General features: G+C 41.3%; 1 protein-coding gene across 1 annotated transcript in view; it reads right to left on the bottom strand.

Annotated features, from left to right (window-relative positions):
- LOC146640274 (uncharacterized) overlaps positions 1 to 19,567 on the bottom strand; it is a 52,519-nt gene that overhangs the window by 15,419 nt on the left and 17,533 nt on the right. Inside the window, exons 23-39 of the mRNA XM_085353413.1 lie at positions 19,222 to 19,392; positions 18,737 to 18,976; positions 16,608 to 16,764; positions 16,240 to 16,368; positions 15,202 to 15,349; positions 14,560 to 14,603; positions 14,224 to 14,403; positions 11,346 to 12,037; positions 10,447 to 11,060; positions 7,080 to 10,113; positions 5,252 to 6,794; positions 4,285 to 4,975; positions 4,071 to 4,105; positions 3,356 to 3,979; positions 2,882 to 3,031; positions 2,408 to 2,530; positions 326 to 466 (exon numbers count right to left, since the gene is read on the bottom strand). Coding sequence (XP_085209539.1) covers positions 326 to 466; positions 2,408 to 2,530; positions 2,882 to 3,031; positions 3,356 to 3,979; positions 4,071 to 4,105; positions 4,285 to 4,975; positions 5,252 to 6,794; positions 7,080 to 10,113; positions 10,447 to 11,060; positions 11,346 to 12,037; positions 14,224 to 14,403; positions 14,560 to 14,603; positions 15,202 to 15,349; positions 16,240 to 16,368; positions 16,608 to 16,764; positions 18,737 to 18,976; positions 19,222 to 19,392 — 8,716 coding nt within the window. The remainder of the gene's footprint in view (positions 1 to 325; positions 467 to 2,407; positions 2,531 to 2,881; positions 3,032 to 3,355; positions 3,980 to 4,070; positions 4,106 to 4,284; positions 4,976 to 5,251; positions 6,795 to 7,079; positions 10,114 to 10,446; positions 11,061 to 11,345; positions 12,038 to 14,223; positions 14,404 to 14,559; positions 14,604 to 15,201; positions 15,350 to 16,239; positions 16,369 to 16,607; positions 16,765 to 18,736; positions 18,977 to 19,221; positions 19,393 to 19,567) is intronic.

The raw sequence follows: 19,567 nt of genomic DNA, 5'->3' as shown, positions 1-19,567 counted from the left end.
TCACCTGCTCTGGCCCCAGGAATAGAATTATCTATAGTAGTTGGGGTTTACCATCACGACTCTAAAAATAGTTAGAAATAACCTAATTTTTTCCTTGAAAAGACTGTTGCCAAGTGGGTAAGGTAAAGGTGTACCAAGGGTTATGTTTTGGACTACACATCTTCCTCACAATCAACTGTTTTCCTGGATGCTTTGGGAGAACCTGCTATACGACGGCTAACTGGGTCTAAACTTGAAATTTAAAACAAGAACAGAGGTGTCCTAACAACATGTGTTCAGAATTAAAGAAAAATAAAATGATAACAAAAATGAAAGAGAAACCTACCAGCATGATGCGAAGCTCCATTGACAATGCATACACATCGTGTCGAGGTTGTATTAAGGGGTGATGAAGAAGCAGCTGTGGTTGTGGTTACACTGGGGCTTACACTAGTTGCGTAAACAGTCGTGCTGCCTGGAACAGTCTCTGTTGTAGGAGTAAAAGAAGTTGTACCTCTAGATGTTGAGGGTAAAATGGTTGTGTTTAAAACAGAAGGATTTGAAATTGCAGTTGAAGAAAACGATGATCCTGTTATGACAACTAAGGTTGATGCAGCTGTGGTAGAGGATGTTGTTGGTCCCGATGTAACTATTTTTGGTGTTTTTGTTGTCATAACTGTGGCTGTTGTGGATTCAAATGCTGTTGTCTCTGCAGGTGTTGTAGCTGTTCCTTCAGTGGTAGTGAAAGGCCCAGATGTAATTTCAGTACTCACAGATGGTTTTGATGTAACCGTTGTGGATCCTTGACCTGTTGTTTCAACATATGGAGTTGTGGTCGTGGTTTCAACAACAGCTGTGGTAGAGGATGTTGTTGGTCCCGATGTGACTATTTTTGGTGTTTTTGTTGTCATAACTGTGGCTGTTGTGGATTCAAATGCTGTTGTCTCTGCAGGTGTTGTAGCTGTTCCTTCAGTGGTAGTGAAAGGCCCAGATGTAATTTCAGTACTCACAGATGGTTTTGATGTAACCGTTGTGGATCCTTGACCTGTTGTTTCAACATGTGGACTTGTGGTCGTGGTTTCAACAACAGCTGTGGTAGAGGATGTTGTTGGTCCCGATGTAACTATTTTTGGTGTTTTTGTTGTCATAACTGTGGCTGTTGTGGATTCAAATGCTGTTGTCTCTGCAGGTGTTGTAGCTGTTCCTTCAGTGGTAGTGAAAGGCCCAGATGTAATTTCAGTACTCACAGATGGTTTTGATGTAACCGTTGTGGATCCTTGACCTGTTGTTTCAACATGTGGACTTGTGGTCGTGGTTTCAACAACAGCTGTGGTAGAGGATGTTGTTGGTCCCGATGTGACTATTTTTGGTGTTTTTGTTGTCATAACTGTGGCTGTTGTGGATTCAAATGCTGTTGTCTCTGCAGGTGTTGTAGCTGTTCCTTCAGTGGTAGTGAAAGGCCCAGATGTAATTTCAGTACTCACAGATGGTTTTGATGTAACTATGGTGGATCCTTGACCTGTTGTTTCAGCATATGGACTTGTGGTCGTGGTTTCAACAACAGCTGTGGTAGAGGATGCTGTTGGTCCCGATGTAACTATTTTTGGTGTTTTTGTTGTCATAACTGTGGCTGTTGTGGATTCAAATGCTGTTGTCTCTGCAGGTGTTGTAGTTGTTCCTTCAGTGGTAGTGAAAGGCCCAGATGTAATTTCAGTACTCACAGATGGTTTTGATGTAACCGTGGTGGATCCTTGACCTGTTGTTTCAACATGTGGACTTGTGGTCGTGGTTTCAACAACAGTTGTGGTAGAGGATGTTGTTGGTCCCGATGTGACTATTTTTGGTGTTTTTGTTGTCATAACTGTGGCTGTTGTGGATTCAAATGCTGTTGTCTCTGCAGGTGTTGTAGTTGTTCCTTTAGTGGTAGTGAAAGGCCCAGATGTAATTTCAGTACTCACAGATGGTTTTGATGTAACTATGGTGGATCCTTGACCTGTTGTTTCAACATGTGGACTTGTGGTCATGGTTTCAACAACAGCTGTGGTAGAGGATGTTGTTGGTCCCGATGTAATTATTTTTGGTGTTTTTGTTGTCATAACTGTGGCTGTTGTGGATTCAAATGCTGTTGTCTCTGCAGGTGTTGTAGCTGTTCCTTTAGTGGTAGTGAAAGGCCCAGATGTAATTTCAGTACTCACAGATGGTTTTGATGTAACCGTTGTGGATCCTTGACCTGTTGTTTCAACATATGGAGTTGTGGTCGTGGTTTCAACAACAGCTGTGGTAGAGGATGTTGTTGGTCCCGATGTGACTATTTTTGGTGTTTTTGTTGTCATAACTGTGGCTGTTGTGGATTCAAATGCTGTTGTCTCTGCAGGTGTTGTAGCTGTTCCTTCAGTGGTAGTGAAAGGCCCAGATGTAATTTCAGTACTCACAGATGGTTTTGATGTAACTATGGTGGATCCTTGACCTGTTGTTTCAACATATGGAGTTGTGGTCGTGGTTTCAACAACAGCTGTGGTAGAGGATGTTGTTGGTCCCGATGTGACTATTTTTGGTGTTTTTGTTGTCATAACTGTGGCTGTTGTGGATTCAAATGCTGTTGTCTCTGCAGGTGTTGTAGCTGTTCCTTCAGTGGTAGTGAAAGGCCCAGATGTAATTTCAGTACTCACAGATGGTTTTGATGTAACCGTGGTGGATCCTTGACCTGTTGTTTCAGCATATGGACTTGTGGTCGTGGTTTCAACAACAATTGTGGTAGAGGATGTTGTTGGTCCCGATGTAACTATTTTTGGTGTTTTTGTTGTCATAACTGTGGCTGTTGTGGATTCAAATGCTGTTGTCTCTGTGGGTGTTGTAGCTGTTCCTTCAGTGGTAGTGAAAGGCCCAGATGTAATTTCAGTACTCACAGATGGTTTTGATGTAACCGTTGTGGATCCTTGACCTGTTGTTTCAACATGTGGACTTGTGGTCGTGGTTTCAACAACAGCTGTGGTAGAGGATGTTGTTGGTCCCGATGTAACTATTTTTGGCGTTTTTGTTGTCATAACTGTGGCTGTTGTGGATTCAAATGCTGTTGTCTCTGCAGGTGTTGTAGCTGTTCCTTCAGTGGTAGTGAAAGGCCCAGATGTAATTTCAGTACTCACAGATGGTTTTGATGTAACTATGGTGGATCCTTGACCTGTTGTTTCAACATGTGGAGTTGTGGTCGTGGTTTCAACAACAGCTGTGGTAGAGGATGTTGTTGGTCCCGATGTAACTATTTTTGGCGTTTTTGTTGTCATAACTGTGGCTGTTGTGGATTCAAATGCTGTTGTCTCTGCAGGTGTTGTAGCTGTTCCTTTAGTGGTAGTGAAAGGCCCAGATGTAATTTCAGTACTCACAGATGGTTTTGATGTAACCGTTGTGGATCCTTGACCTGTTGTTTCAACATGTGGACTTGTGGTCGTGGTTTCAACAACAGCTGTGGTAGAGGATGTTGTTGGTCCCGATGTGACTATTTTTGGTGTTTTTGTTGTCATAACTGTGGCTGTTGTGGATTCAAATGCTGTTGTCTCTGCAGGTGTTGTAGCTGTTCCTTTAGTGGTAGTGAAAGGCCCAGATGTAATTTCAGTACTCACAGATGGTTTTGATGTAACTATGGTGGATCCTTGACCTGTTGTTTCAACATGTGGACTTGTGGTCATGGTTTCAACAACAGCTGTGGTAGAGGATGTTGTTGGTCCCGATGTAATTATTTTTGGTGTTTTTGTTGTCATAACTGTGGCTGTTGTGGATTCAAATGCTGTTGTCTCTGCAGGTGTTGTAGCTGTTCCTTTAGTGGTAGTGAAAGGCCCAGATGTAATTTCAGTACTCACAGATGGTTTTGATGTAACCGTTGTGGATCCTTGACCTGTTGTTTCAACATGTGGACTTGTGGTCGTGGTTTCAACAACAGCTGTGGTAGAGGATGTTGTTGGTCCCGATGTGACTATTTTTGGCGTTTTTGTTGTCATAACTGTGGCTGTTGTGGATTCAAATGCTGTTGTCTCTGCAGGTGTTGTAGTTGTTCCTTTAGTGGTAGTGAAAGGCCCAGATGTAATTTCAGTACTCACAGATGGTTTTGATGTAACCGTTGTGGATCCTTGACCTGTTGTTTCAACATATGGAGTTGTGGTCGTGGTTTCAACAACAGCTGTGGTAGAGGATGTTGTTGGTCCCGATGTAACTATTTTTGGCGTTTTTGTTGTCATAACTGTGGCTGTTGTGGATTCAAATGCTGTTGTCTCTGCAGGTGTTGTAGCTGTTCCTTCAGTGGTAGTGAAAGGCCCAGATGTAATTTCAGTACTCACAGATGGTTTTGATGTAACCGTGGTGGATCCTTGACCTGTTGTTTCAGCATATGGACTTGTGGTCGTGGTTTCAACAACAATTGTGGTAGAGGATGTTGTTGGTCCCGATGTAACTATTTTTGGTGTTTTTGTTGTCATAACTGTGGCTGTTGTGGATTCAAATGCTGTTGTCTCTGTGGGTGTTGTAGCTGTTCCTTCAGTGGTAGTGAAAGGCCCAGATGTAATTTCAGTACTCACAGATGGTTTTGATGTAACTATGGTGGATCCTTGACCTGTTGTTTCAACATGTGGACTTGTGGTCGTGGTTTCAACAACAGCTGTGGTAGAGGATGTTGTTGGTCCCGATGTGACTATTTTTGGCGTTTTTGTTGTCATAACTGTGGCTGTTGTGGATTCAAATGCTGTTGTCTCTGCAGGTGTTGTAGTTGTTCCTTTAGTGGTAGTGAAAGGCCCAGATGTAATTTCAGTACTCACAGATGGTTTTGATGTAACCGTTGTGGATCCTTGACCTGTTGTTTCAACATATGGAGTTGTGGTCGTGGTTTCAACAACAGCTGTGGTAGAGGATGTTGTTGGTCCCGATGTAACTATTTTTGGCGTTTTTGTTGTCATAACTGTGGCTGTTGTGGATTCAAATGCTGTTGTCTCTGCAGGTGTTGTAGCTGTTCCTTTAGTGGTAGTGAAAGGCCCAGATGTAATTTCAGTACTCACAGATGGTTTTGATGTAACCGTTGTGGATCCTTGACCTGTTGTTTCAACATGTGGACTTGTGGTCGTGGTTTCAACAACAGTTGTGGTAGAGGATGTTGTTGGTCCCGATGTAACTATTTTTGGTGTTTTTGTTGTCATAACTGTGGCTGTTGTGGATTCAAATGCTGTTGTCTCTGCAGGTGTTGTAGCTGTTCCTTCAGTGGTAGTGAAAGGCCCAGATGTAATTTCAGTACTCACAGATGGTTTTGATGTAACCGTTGTGGATCCTTGACCTGTTGTTTCAACATGTGGACTTGTGGTCGTGGTTTCAACAACAGTTGTGGTAGAGGATGTTGTTGGTCCCGATGTGACTATTTTTGGTGTTTTTGTTGTCATAACTGTGGCTGTTGTGGATTCAAATGCTGTTGTCTCTGTGGGTGTTGTAGCTGTTCCTTCAGTGGTAGTGAAAGGCCCAGATGTAATTTCAGTACTCACAGATGGTTTTGATGTAACTATGGTGGATCCTTGACCTGTTGTTTCAACATGTGGAGTTGTGGTCGTGGTTTCAACAACAGTTGTGGTAGAGGATGCTGTTGGTCCCGATGTGACTATTTTTGGTGTTTTTGTTGTCATAACTGTGGCTGTTGTGGATTCAAATGCTGTTGTCTCTGCAGGTGTTGTAGCTGTTCCTTCAGTGGTAGTGAAAGGCCCAGATGTAATTTCAGTACTCACAGATGGTTTTGATGTAACTATGGTGGATCCTTGACCTGTTGTTTCAACATATGGACTTGTGGTCGTGGTTTCAACAACAGCTGTGGTAGAGGATGTTGTTGGTCCCGATGTGACTATTTTTGGTGTTTTTGTTGTCATAACTGTGGCTGTTGTGGATTCAAATGCTGTTGTCTCTGCAGGTGTTGTAGCTGTTCCTTTAGTGGTAGTGAAAGGCCCAGATGTAATTTCAGTACTCACAGATGGTTTTGATGTAACTATGGTGGATCCTTGACCTGTTGTTTCAACATATGGACTTGTGGTCGTGGTTTCAACAACAGCTGTGGTAGAGGATGTTGTTGGTCCCGATGTGACTATTTTTGGTGTTTTTGTTGTCATAACTGTGGCTGTTGTGGATTCAAATGCTGTTGTCTCTGCAGGTGTTGTAGCTGTTCCTTCAGTGGTAGTGAAAGGCCCAGATGTAATTTCAGTACTCACAGATGGTTTTGATGTAACTATGGTGGATCCTTGACCTGTTGTTTCAACATGTGGACTTGTGGTCGTGGTTTCAACAACAGCTGTGGTAGAGGATGTTGTTGGTCCCGATGTGACTATTTTTGGTGTTTTTGTTGTCATAACTGTGGCTGTTGTGGATTCAAATGCTGTTGTCTCTGCAGGTGTTGTAGCTGTTCCTTTAGTGGTAGTGAAAGGCCCAGATGTAATTTCAGTACTCACAGATGGTTTTGATGTAACCGTTGTGGATCCTTGACCTGTTGTTTCAACATATGGAGTTGTGGTCGTGGTTTCAACAACAGCTGTGGTAGAGGATGTTGTTGGTCCCGATGTGACTATTTTTGGTGTTTTTGTTGTCATAACTGTGGCTGTTGTGGATTCAAATGCTGTTGTCTCTGCAGGTGTTGTAGCTGTTCCTTCAGTGGTAGTGAAAGGCCCAGATGTAATTTCAGTACTCACAGATGGTTTTGATGTAATCGTTGTGGATCCTTGACCTGTTGTTTCAACATGTGGACTTGTGGTCGTGGTTTCAACAACAGCTGTGGTAGAGGATGTTGTTGGTCCCGATGTAACTATTTTTGGTGTTTTTGTTGTCATAACTGTGGCTGTTGTGGATTCAAATGCTGTTGTCTCTGCAGGTGTTGTAGCTGTTCCTTCAGTGGTAGTGAAAGGCCCAGATGTAATTTCAGTACTCACAGATGGTTTTGATGTAACTATGGTGGATCCTTGACCTGTTGTTTCAACATGTGGACTTGTGGTCGTGGTTTCAACAACAGCTGTGGTAGAGGATGTTGTTGGTCCCGATGTGACTATTTTTGGTGTTTTTGTTGTCATAACTGTGGCTGTTGTGGATTCAAATGCTGTTGTCTCTGCAGGTGTTGTAGCTGTTCCTTTAGTGGTAGTGAAAGGCCCAGATGTAATTTCAGTACTCACAGATGGTTTTGATGTAACCGTTGTGGATCCTTGACCTGTTGTTTCAACATGTGGACTTGTGGTCGTGGTTTCAACAACAGCTGTGGTAGAGGATGTTGTTGGTCCCGATGTAACTATTTTTGGTGTTTTTGTTGTCATAACTGTGGCTGTTGTGGATTCAAATGCTGTTGTCTCTGCAGGTGTTGTAGCTGTTCCTTCAGTGGTAGTGAAAGGCCCAGATGTAATTTCAGTACTCACAGATGGTTTTGATGTAACTATGGTGGATCCTTGACCTGTTGTTTCAACATGTGGACTTGTGGTCGTGGTTTCAACAACAGCTGTGGTAGAGGATGTTGTTGGTCCCGATGTGACTATTTTTGGTGTTTTTGTTGTCATAACTGTGGCTGTTGTGGATTCAAATGCTGTTGTCTCTGCAGGTGTTGTAGCTGTTCCTTTAGTGGTAGTGAAAGGCCCAGATGTAATTTCAGTACTCACAGATGGTTTTGATGTAACCGTTGTGGATCCTTGACCTGTTGTTTCAACATGTGGAGTTGTGGTCGTGGTTTCAACAACAGCTGTGGTAGAGGATGTTGTTGGTCCCGATGTGACTATTTTTGGTGTTTTTGTTGTCATAACTGTGGCTGTTGTGGATTCAAATGCTGTTGTCTCTGCAGGTGTTGTAGCTGTTCCTTCAGTGGTAGTGAAAGGCCCAGATGTAATTTCAGTACTCACAGATGGTTTTGATGTAACTATGGTGGATCCTTGACCTGTTGTTTCAACATGTGGAGTTGTGGTTTTGGTTTCAACAACAGCTGTGGTAGAGGATGTTGTTGGACCCGATGTGACTATTTTTGGTGTTTTTGTTGTCATAACTGTGGCTGTTGTGGATTCAAATGCTGTTGTCTCTGCAGGTGTTGTAGTTGTTCCTTTAGTGGTAGTGAAAGGCCCAGATGTAATTTCAGTACTCACAGATGGTTTTGATGTAACTATGGTGGATCCTTGACCTGTTGTTTCAACATGTGGACTTGTGGTCGTGGTTTCAACAACAGCTGTGGTAGAGGATGTTGTTGGTCCCGATGTAACTATTTTTGGTGTTTTTGTTGTCATAACTGTGGCTGTTGTGGATTCAAATGCTGTTGTCTCTGCAGGTGTTGTAGCTGTTCCTTCAGTGGTAGTGAAAGGCCCAGATGTAATTTCAGTACTCACAGATGGTTTTGATGTAACTATGGTGGATCCTTGACCTGTTGTTTCAACATGTGGAGTTGTGGTCGTGGTTTCAACAACAGCTGTGGTAGAGGATGTTGTTGGTCCCGATGTAACTATTTTTGGCGTTTTTGTTGTCATAACTGTGGCTGTTGTGGATTCAAATGCTGTTGTCTCTGCAGGTGTTGTAGCTGTTCCTTCAGTGGTAGTGAAAGGCCCAGATGTAATTTCAGTACTCACAGATGGTTTTGATGTAACCGTTGTGGATCCTTGACCTGTTGTTTCAACATGTGGACTTGTGGTCGTGGTTTCAACAACAGCTGTGGTAGAGGATGTTGTTGGTCCCGATGTGACTATTTTTGGTGTTTTTGTTGTCATAACTGTGGCTGTTGTGGATTCAAATGCTGTTGTCTCTGCAGGTGTTGTAGCTGTTCCTTCAGTGGTAGTGAAAGGCCCAGATGTAATTTCAGTACTCACAGATGGTTTTGATGTAACTATGGTGGATCCTTGACCTGTTGTTTCAACATGTGGACTTGTGGTCGTGGTTTCAACAACAGTTGTGGTAGAGGATGTTGTTGGTCCCGATGTGACTATTTTTGGTGTTTTTGTTGTCATAACTGTGGCTGTTGTGGATTCAAATGCTGTTGTCTCTGCAGGTGTTGTAGCTGTTCCTTCAGTGGTAGTGAAAGGCCCAGATGTAATTTCAGTACTCACAGATGGTTTTGATGTAACCGTTGTGGATCCTTGACCTGTTGTTTCAACATATGGAGTTGTGGTCGTGGTTTCAACAACAGCTGTGGTAGAGGATGTTGTTGGTCCCGATGTGACTATTTTTGGTGTTTTTGTTGTCATAACTGTGGCTGTTGTGGATTCAAATGCTGTTGTCTCTGCAGGTGTTGTAGCTGTTCCTTCAGTGGTAGTGAAAGGCCCAGATGTAATTTCAGTACTCACAGATGGTTTTGATGTAACTATGGTGGATCCTTGACCTGTTGTTTCAACATGTGGAGTTGTGGTTTTGGTTTCAACAACAGCTGTGGTAGAGGATGTTGTTGGTCCCGATGTGACTATTTTTGGTGTTTTTGTTGTCATAACTGTGGCTGTTGTGGATTCAAATGCTGTTGTCTCTGCAGGTGTTGTAGCTGTTCCTTCAGTGGTAGTGAAAGGCCCAGATGTAATTTCAGTACTCACAGATGGTTTTGATGTAACTATGGTGGATCCTTGACCTGTTGTTTCAACATGTGGAGTTGTGGTTTTGGTTTCAACAACAGCTGTGGTAGAGGATGTTGTTGGTCCCGATGTGACTATTTTTGGTGTTTTTGTTGTCATAACTGTGGCTGTTGTGGATTCAAATGCTGTTGTCTCTGCAGGTGTTGTAGTTGTTCCTTTAGTGGTAGTGAAAGGCCCAGATGTAATTTCAGTACTCACAGATGGTTTTGATGTAACTATGGTGGATCCTTGACCTGTTGTTTCAACATGTGGACTTGTGGTCGTGGTTTCAACAACAGCTGTGGTAGAGGATGCTGTTGGTCCCGATGTAACTATTTTTGGTGTTTTTGTTGTCATAACTGTGGCTGTTGTGGATTCAAATGCTGTTGTCTCTGCAGGTGTTGTAGCTGTTCCTTCAGTGGTAGTGAAAGGCCCAGATGTAATTTCAGTACTCACAGATGGTTTTGATGTAACTATGGTGGATCCTTGACCTGTTGTTTCAACATGTGGACTTGTGGTCGTGGTTTCAACAACAGCTGTGGTAGAGGATGTTGTTGGTCCCGATGTGACTATTTTTGGTGTTTTTGTTGTCATAACTGTGGCTGTTGTGGATTCAAATGCTGTTGTCTCTGCAGGTGTTGTAGCTGTTCCTTCAGTGGTAGTGAAAGGCCCAGATGTAATTTCAGTACTCACAGATGGTTTTGATGTAACTATGGTGGATCCTTGACCTGTTGTTTCAACATATGGAGTTGTGGTCGTGGTTTCAACAACAGCTGTGGTAGAGGATGTTGTTGGTCCCGATGTGACTATTTTTGGTGTTTTTGTTGTCATAACTGTGGCTGTTGTGGATTCAAATGCTGTTGTCTCTGCAGGTGTTGTAGTTGTTCCTTCAGTGGTAGTGAAAGGCCCAGATGTAATTTCAGTACTCACAGATGGTTTTGATGTAACTATGGTGGATCCTTGACCTGTTGTTTCAACATGTGGAGTTGTGGTCGTGGTTTCAACAACAGCTGTGGTAGAGGATGTTGTTGGTCCCGATGTGACTATTTTTGGTGTTTTTGTTGTCATAACTGTGGCTGTTGTGGATTCAAATGCTGTTGTCTCTGCAGGTGTTGTAGCTGTTCCTTCAGTGGTAGTGAAAGGCCCAGATGTAATTTCAGTACTCACAGATGGTTTTGATGTAACTATGGTGGATCCTTGACCTGTTGTTTCAACATGTGGACTTGTGGTCGTGGTTTCAACAACAGCTGTGGTAGAGGATGTTGTTGGTCCCGATGTAACTATTTTTGGCGTTTTTGTTGTCATAACTGTGGCTGTTGTGGATTCAAATGCTGTTGTCTCTGCAGGTGTTGTAGTTGTTCCTTTAGTGGTAGTGAAAGGCCCAGATGTAATTTCAGTACTCACAGATGGTTTTGATGTAACTATGGTGGATCCTTGACCTGTTGTTTCAACATGTGGACTTGTGGTCGTGGTTTCAACAACAGTTGTGGTAGAGGATGTTGTTGGTCCCGATGTGACTATTTTTGGTGTTTTTGTTGTCATAACTGTGGCTGTTGTGGATTCAAATGCTGTTGTCTCTGTGGGTGTTGTAGCTGTTCCTTCAGTGGTAGTGAAAGGCCCAGATGTAATTTCAGTACTCACAGATGGTTTTGATGTAACCGTTGTGGATCCTTGACCTGTTGTTTCAACATGTGGACTTGTGGTCGTGGTTTCAACAACAGCTGTGGTAGAGGATGTTGTTGGTCCCGATGTAACTATTTTTGGTGTTTTTGTTGTCATAACTGTGGCTGTTGTGGATTCAAATGCTGTTGTCTCTGCAGGTGTTGTAGCTGTTCCTTTAGTGGTAGTGAAAGGCCCAGATGTAATTTCAGTACTCACAGATGGTTTTGATGTAACTATGGTGGATCCTTGACCTGTTGTTTCAACATGTGGAGTTGTGGTTTTGGTTTCAACAACAGCTGTGGTAGAGGATGTTGTTGGTCCCGATGTGACTATTTTTGGTGTTTTTGTTGTCATAACTGTGGCTGTTGTGGATTCAAATGCTGTTGTCTCTGCAGGTGTTGTAGTTGTTCCTTTAGTGGTAGTGAAAGGCCCAGATGTAATTTCAGTACTCACAGATGGTTTTGATGTAACTATGGTGGATCCTTGACCTGTTGTTTCAACATGTGGAGTTGTGGTCGTGGTTTCAACAACAGCTGTGGTAGAGGATGTTGTTGGTCCCGATGTGACTATTTTTGGTGTTTTTGTTGTCATAACTGTGGCTGTTGTGGATTCAAATGCTGTTGTCTCTGCAGGTGTTGTAGCTGTTCCTTCAGTGGTAGTGAAAGGCCCAGATGTAATTTCAGTACTCACAGATGGTTTTGATGTAACTATGGTGGATCCTTGACCTGTTGTTTCAACATGTGGACTTGTGGTCGTGGTTTCAACAACAGTTGTGGTAGAGGATGTTGTTGGTCCCGATGTAACTATTTTTGGCGTTTTTGTTGTCATAACTGTGGCTGTTGTGGATTCAAATGCTGTTGTCTCTGCAGGTGTTGTAGCTGTTCCTTCAGTGGTAGTGAAAGGCCCAGATGTAATTTCAGTACTCACAGATGGTTTTGATGTAACTATGGTGGATCCTTGACCTGTTGTTTCAACATGTGGACTTGTGGTCGTGGTTTCAACAACAGCTGTGGTAGAGGATGTTGTTGGTCCCGATGTGACTATTTTTGGCGTTTTTGTTGTCATAACTGTGGCTGTTGTGGATTCAAATGCTGTTGTCTCTGCAGGTGTTGTAGCTGTTCCTTTAGTGGTAGTGAAAGGCCCAGATGTAATTTCAGTACTCACAGATGGTTTTGATGTAACCGTTGTGGATCCTTGACCTGTTGTTTCAACATGTGGAGTTGTGGTCGTGGTTTCAACAACAGCTGTGGTAGAGGATGTTGTTGGTCCCGATGTGACTATTTTTGGCGTTTTTGTTGTCATAACTGTGGCTGTTGTGGATTCAAATGCTGTTGTCTCTGCAGGTGTTGTAGCTGTTCCTTTAGTGGTAGTGAAAGGCCCAGATGTAATTTCAGTACTCACAGATGGTTTTGATGTAACCGTTGTGGATCCTTGACCTGTTGTTTCAACATGTGGAGTTGTGGTCGTGGTTTCAACAACAGCTGTGGTAGAGGATGTTGTTGGTCCCGATGTAACTATTTTTGGTGTTTTTGTTGTCATAACTGTGGCTGTTGTGGATTCAAATGCTGTTGTCTCTGTGGGTGTTGTAGCTGTTCCTTCAGTGGTAGTGAAAGGCCCAGATGTAATTTCAGTACTCACAGATGGTTTTGATGTAACCGTTGTGGATCCTTGACCTGTTGTTTCAACATGTGGACTTGTGGTCGTGGTTTCAACAACAGCTGTGGTAGAGGATGTTGTTGGTCCCGATGTAACTATTTTTGGTGTTTTTGTTGTCATAACTGTGGCTGTTGTGGATTCAAATGCTGTTGTCTCTGCAGGTGTTGTAGCTGTTCCTTTAGTGGTAGTGAAAGGCCCAGATGTAATTTCAGTACTCACAGATGGTTTTGATATAACCGTTGTGGATCCTTGACCTGTTGTTTCAACATGTGGAGTTGTGGTTTTGGTTTCAACAACAGTTGTGGTAGAGGATGTTGTTGGTCCCGATGTAACTATTTTTGGTGTTTTTGTTGTCATAACTGTGGCTGTTGTGGATTCAAATGCTGTTGTCTCTGCAGGTGTTGTAGCTGTTCCTTTAGTGGTAGTGAAAGGCCCAGATGTAATTTCAGTACTCACAGATGGTTTTGATGTAACCGTGGTGGATCCTTGACCTGTTGTTTCAACATGTGGACTTGTGGTCGTGGTTTCAACAACAGTTGTGGTAGAGGATGCTGTTGTTCCCAATGTGGTTTTGGTCACACTGGGGTTTACACTTGTTGCGTAAACAGTCGTGCTGCCTGGAAGTGTCTCTGTTATGGGAGCAATAGAAGTTGAACCTCTAGATGTTGAAGGTGAAATAGTTGTGTTTAAAACAGAAGGATTTGTAATTACAGTTGAGGAAAATGATGATCCAGTTACAACAACTGAGGTTGATGCAGATGTGGTAGAGGATGTTGTTGGTCCCGATGTAACTATTTTTGGTGTTTTTGTTGTCATAACTGTGGCTGTTGTGGATTCAAATGCTGTTGTCTCTGCAGGTGTTGTAGCTGTTCCTTTAGTGGTAGTGAAAGGCCCAGATGTAATTTCAGTACTCACAGATGGTTTTGATGTAACCGTGGTGGATCCTTGACCTGTTGTTTCAACATATGGACTTGTGGTCGTGGTTTCAACAAAAGCTGTGGTAGAGGATGTTGTTGGTCCCGATGTGACTATTTTTGGTGTTTTTGTTGTCATAACTGTGGCTGTTGTGGATTCAAATGCTGTTGTCTCTGCAGGTGTTGTAGTTGTTCCTTTAGTGGTAGTGAAAGGCCCAGATGTAATTTCTGTTATTTCTGGTTTGGTCAGTTTTGCCGATGTGGTTTCAAATTCAAATGTAGTATTTAATGGAGATGTAGTACTAATAACTGTGACAAAATACAATGACATGACATTAAAACATGCATATACTTCCATAATACAATTCAATTTTCTCAATATTTCTCAATACTCTATCTATATCTTTGAGAAATCATCAGTTTAATACCTGAAGTGGTGTTTAGTATTGTACTAAACGTAAATGGAGTTGTTGTTGGCCCAGCTGTTGTGGTAATAAAGCAGGGGTATATGCTCCTTGTTACAATTCCATTCTCTGCACACTCAGCTGTGATGCAGTTTCCTAGGCCATCAGTTGTGTTGTAGATATTGTCCCCATAGTTGTACATTTTTCCATTAATGATGCATGTACAATCTACAAGTAAAACATTTTGTCTTTTTGTAAATACAAATTAATTCATATACATTTATTATATTATATATAATAAATTAAATTTGAAAATAAATGTTTTTTTCAATTTGCCAAGCAATAGATTTATAGCATAGCTTTACAAGCTTATAGTATACTTACAGTTAACACTGTAGTTACATTGTATCCCCGACATTGTACATAAGCTTGAAAGAAAACAACGTTGTGGTTATTTCATTTGTGTCTGGTTATACACTCACTGAGGCATGTTAAACATCACATTTACTTCTCAATAACTGTATATTTCACATACAGTGCCATGAGAAAGTTTTTGCCTTCTTTCTACTTCCTTTTTTTCAGATCATTGAAATAATAGAGTAATAAAATATTTACATTTACCTAGTCCTTTGCCCCTGTCAAAGTGCAGCAGGTTAAATGATCTTAAAAAGTGATTCATCAGGCCAAAATCTGAAGAATTACCTGAGAAACAACTTTATCATATACAATTCTAAAAAGGGTTACAAAGCCACTATGACAGCCCTTATCCATACACAATGAAAACTTGAACCAGCAGTGAACCTTCCCGGGAGTATAGAGGATTCTTGTTTCACACAAACAGTTTGTCCCTAAAGTTATGTGAAAGACTCCAGTAAAAGGAATCGGAAAGTGGGCAAATACTTTTTAATGGCACCGTGTATTATATTTTATATACTTACATCAAAAGACCACATGTTGAATTCTACGTGCATCATTATGTACTGTGTGCTAAAATGGATGGAATGATGAATCTTGTGTGAGACATACCAGGTGTAGCAGTTCTCTGATGGAACCTTTTCACCAATGTTGTAATGGTTGCCTTGGTCATCATAGCATCCACACTGGTCCCCGGAAACGCACTTCATAGTGTCTTCATCAAAGTAGGGTTGGTTCGGGGGACACTGTGGATAGCAGCCTACGATGTTTTAAAATAGTGGTTAACTTGAGTAAATTTACAAGTACAATACATGCAAAGCTTTTTTGTAAACATTTCACAATTTGCCTCTCCTTCACCTATCATGCTCCAATCCTGGGTAAACGATGCGGGACAGACATGTTCACACTTTTCAGTACACTTCTTTATTGCAGCTGTTGACTTACGCACGTGGCTGCAGCTTTTCAGCTACAGCCTACACACAACAACAACAACAACAACAACAACCACAACCACAACCACAAAAGGACTTAGTTCATTCTGTTTTAAGCCGGAACACCAGCAAGGTGTGATTGCTGCTCATATACATCCGCCTCCCCCGCAGCCATGCCGCAGACCACGCCCTGCCACAGCTCTGCAGTCAAAAACAGGCTTACTACAGCCACTAAGAGTGAATAGTATTGAACCCTCACTAAATTATATATTTTTCATCTCTGTTCACAAGTCTCTGGATTTCTTTTTTATAAGACTAAGACTGGACTGTATTTTTCCATGTTTGGCAATGTTCACATTCTGTTTAACTTGTTGCTTTTTTGAAGAAGTGGTGTAGACTAAGGAAGCTGTCTCGTGACAAAAGTTACAAATAGTTGTTTGAAATGAAAGTTGCTTGTTTAAAACAAAAATTACTGAAGGATTCATTGTGAATGAGTTCATTATCTAAATACAGTTGCAGGTAGGCTTTTCTGTCATTGTTTTGTTTAGATGGGATGTGAAAATATTCCTTCCTGCCATGTGGGGAATGATGTAAAAAGCTTGTGAACCACTGTGTCATAGGCAGGGATACGGTCTGTTGTTCTGTTGACTTAAGCTCCACATTTAAAACAAAAATAAAGAGTCCACAAAGTGGCATATCAATACTGTGCCTAATGTACCTTCCAGGTTGGTGATGAGTGACGAGCAGTTTCCAGATGGATTCCTACATGTTTTCATGCAATTAGCTCCACAAGGCTTATAGTGCCACTCACATTCACCAGGTGAATTATAGTAGTCACAGAAAATAGCTGCAAGAAACAAAACCATTGCTTATTAGACTTGTAGAGCATTGATGATGTTTTTCCTTCCCACTGTCACCAAAGTGCTTGCTCATAGGGGGTCATAAGATTGTTGGGTTTTTCTCTGTATCTATTATTGTACGATCTACTGTACAATATAAAGCGCCTTGAGGCGACTGTTGTTGTGATTTGGCGCTATATAAATAAAGTTGAATTGAATTGAATTGAATTACATTAATCAGACTTACGACAAAACTTTGGAGTCCTCCATGCAATGCAGGTCCCAGCTTCATTACAGGCTTTAGCATATGCAGCCACCGCAGTACAGAGACATTCGCAGTCCCCACCAGTGTCACAAGCACAGGAGTCTCTCACACAGGAATCAAAATATGGACCAGGGTCAACCTAGAACACATACAGTAATACACTACCAGTCAGTTTCACAGAACCCCACTTCCAGTTTTTTTATTGAAATTCAGACAGTTCAATTATTCCTTTTACTCTGTAAGCATAGAACAAATAAACAATTCAAGTTAAAAAAGAATCATGCAATCCATTTTTAACCACAATGTATTCAGGGGTACAGATTGAGGAACTGTCCTTTTGCCTCCTCAATACTGTACAAAGATCATAGACTTCGGATTTTGATTCATTACTCCATAACACCTTCTTCCAGTTTTCATTAGTCCATTGGCAATGTTTCACAGCTCAGGTAAACCTCTTTAAACCTCTTTTTCTTATTCTGAAATCTTAGCATTGGTTCTGTTGCTGCAACTTGACCAGTGTTGGTCAATTACTTGAAAAAATAATCAGTAACTAATTACTGATTACTTCCCCAAAAAAGTAATCCTGTTACTTTACTGATTACTTATTTTCAAAAGTAATTAATTACTTAGTTACTTAGTTACTTTTTAAAAACACGATTTACAACCTGAGTAGGTGATAAAGTGATAGATCTTTCAGCCCAATTCTACTTTTTCTGCATAATCCATCATACAAAATGTAATCAAATGGAAAAGTCTCTTTTTAAAACTTGTTTTATTAGTTTTAATCTTTTAACTTTATGCATCACGCAAAAATTTAATTATATGCAACATTCTCTGACTGGAAGAAATTAGTTTAACATTTAAACCTATTTCCTGCACATTCCAGCTCATAAAATAAAATATTTTTTGTGTTTACACTCAGTCTTTCAAATAGATGCAAGTAAAACACAGCAGAAAATAAATAAAGTCAAAGACTCAGCGGTCCTGTTGCTCTATTTTCACCTGTAAAGCAGGAGTGGGGCAGGCGGAGGTTTACCCTGGTGCAGGTGTGCAGCGGTCAGTGGAAGAATCCACGAGTTTCTCTGTGAGTTTCCCATTACGTCGTAGCTACTCGGTGCTTGTTGGAAGTTTAGGGGTTTTTTTCGCTGTAAAAAGAAGTTTTCTTCCCACGCACAGCGGACACTAATGTTTTTGTCACTTTTTATGGAATCAAACTCAAAGTAAGGTCAGTACTTCCACGCTTTAAACGCTGCACGCTCATACTCTCTCTGCACTCGATATGTGATCCACTGTTGATCTGCACACAGCTGTTGTCACCAACGTCGCACTTGCTTACGTCACTGTCGTGAGACATTCTCGCAAAAAATCACGGTTTTAGTAACGCAGTAACGCAGCGTTCCTACGGGAAAGTAACGGTAATCTAATTACCGTTTTTGCAATAGTAATCCCTTACTTTACTCGTTACTTGAAAAAAGTAATCAGATTACAGTAACGCGTTACTGCCCATCTCTGAACTTGACCTGTCAGTTGAAGTTGAGGCTTGCTTACTATGACCACAATTAAGCTCTGCTTCTAGCTCAGAAACTTGTCTTCTGACTCTGTTGAGGTTTTGGTTCTAGTAGACTTTTCCCCTGTTTCTGATTGCCTTTTGAAGATGAAGGACACTTGGCATCTTAATTTCTTTGTAGGAAAGATTTACACCTTTTCTCACCATTTTTATAGCAACACACAACTTTCTGCCCAAATCCTGAGGGTGTGGTACCACAATGTGCTCCAACACTACCTTTATGTAGACATACGCAGGTTTAAGTTATCGCCCACTACTCTGGATTATTCCCACAGTCTAAAGACATGTAATTAGTGGGATTAGGTTAACTGGTGATAGGTGGGGTAGGTTCCAGGCCCCCCACGACCTTGAATAGATAAGTGGAAGAGAATGCATGGGCGGATGGATATCACATATCGTGTCTATTAGGTAAACATTCCTAAATGCCAGACATTAAGATAAAAGAACAAAGAGCTCATAGGGGAAATTAAAGTGCATATTCTTTTGTGCATTTTTGTGTGTGTGTATCCATTTCTGTATATTTGCTACCACCAAACATACTGACCTTTGAATGACAGCTCTGGAAGGTGACACTTGTGATGATACTGCACTGTTTTTGAGACCAGGCTGCCCGGTAGCGATTTGAGGCACAGGGATCACTGATTAGCTCTGCACTGGGGCAACTAGATGAAACTTTCCAGCTGTTACCAAATTGTAGAACATCTGCTACTATTTCCTGGGAGCGTGTGGTGAAGTCATTCTTACTGTTACCATCATAGTTTCCACACAGACCACAGACCTGACCCTAAGAGGAAAGGAAGCAGTGGTACAAATTAAAGCCCTCGTTTTAATGCTTTTTTTTAATTACAGTGATATCACAATTATTAATACGTATGAGTATCAATAATTGTGTAATTGTATTTCTATTTGTACTGACTACTAAATTTCTGTTATTGTGAAATTCTTAATATTAACTTTCTTAAGCAATTATACTTCAACGGTAAAAAGAAGTAACTGTCAATCCAGATGTGCAGAAGTTATTTCTTTTACCTGGAACTGTGGACTGATTGTAATGAAAAGACTGGTCTTCTGGTCCCACATGAGAACAAGTCCAGGCTTGATTGTCACCACTATGTAAATGCCCATTTTCTGTACCTGAAGCGCCTGGATAGTGCCCTTTACCACTTGTAAATTGTCATCTTTAAGCTGGAATTCATTATCCTGTGGGTTACAGCAGCAATGAATAAAACAGGAATTTTATTTTTGTAGAATTTAAGCTACCTGGAAACCATATATGTGCAACAAACCTGAAAAGCTGAAAGCTCTTTTGTTTTTTCAAAAGATTTCAAAAAATTGAATCTAAAAACAGTTAAATGATACAACCTTTAATTGATTC

Source organism: Diplotaxodon limnothrissa, linkage group LG1 (assembly GCF_057381915.1).
Source record: "Diplotaxodon limnothrissa isolate DT_005_m linkage group LG1, D_limnothrissa_male_GT1.1, whole genome shotgun sequence".
Taxonomy (NCBI): domain Eukaryota; kingdom Metazoa; phylum Chordata; class Actinopteri; order Cichliformes; family Cichlidae; genus Diplotaxodon; species Diplotaxodon limnothrissa.
The sequence above is the reverse complement of the archived record's forward strand: the minus strand, read 5'-3'. Positions and strand labels throughout refer to the sequence as shown.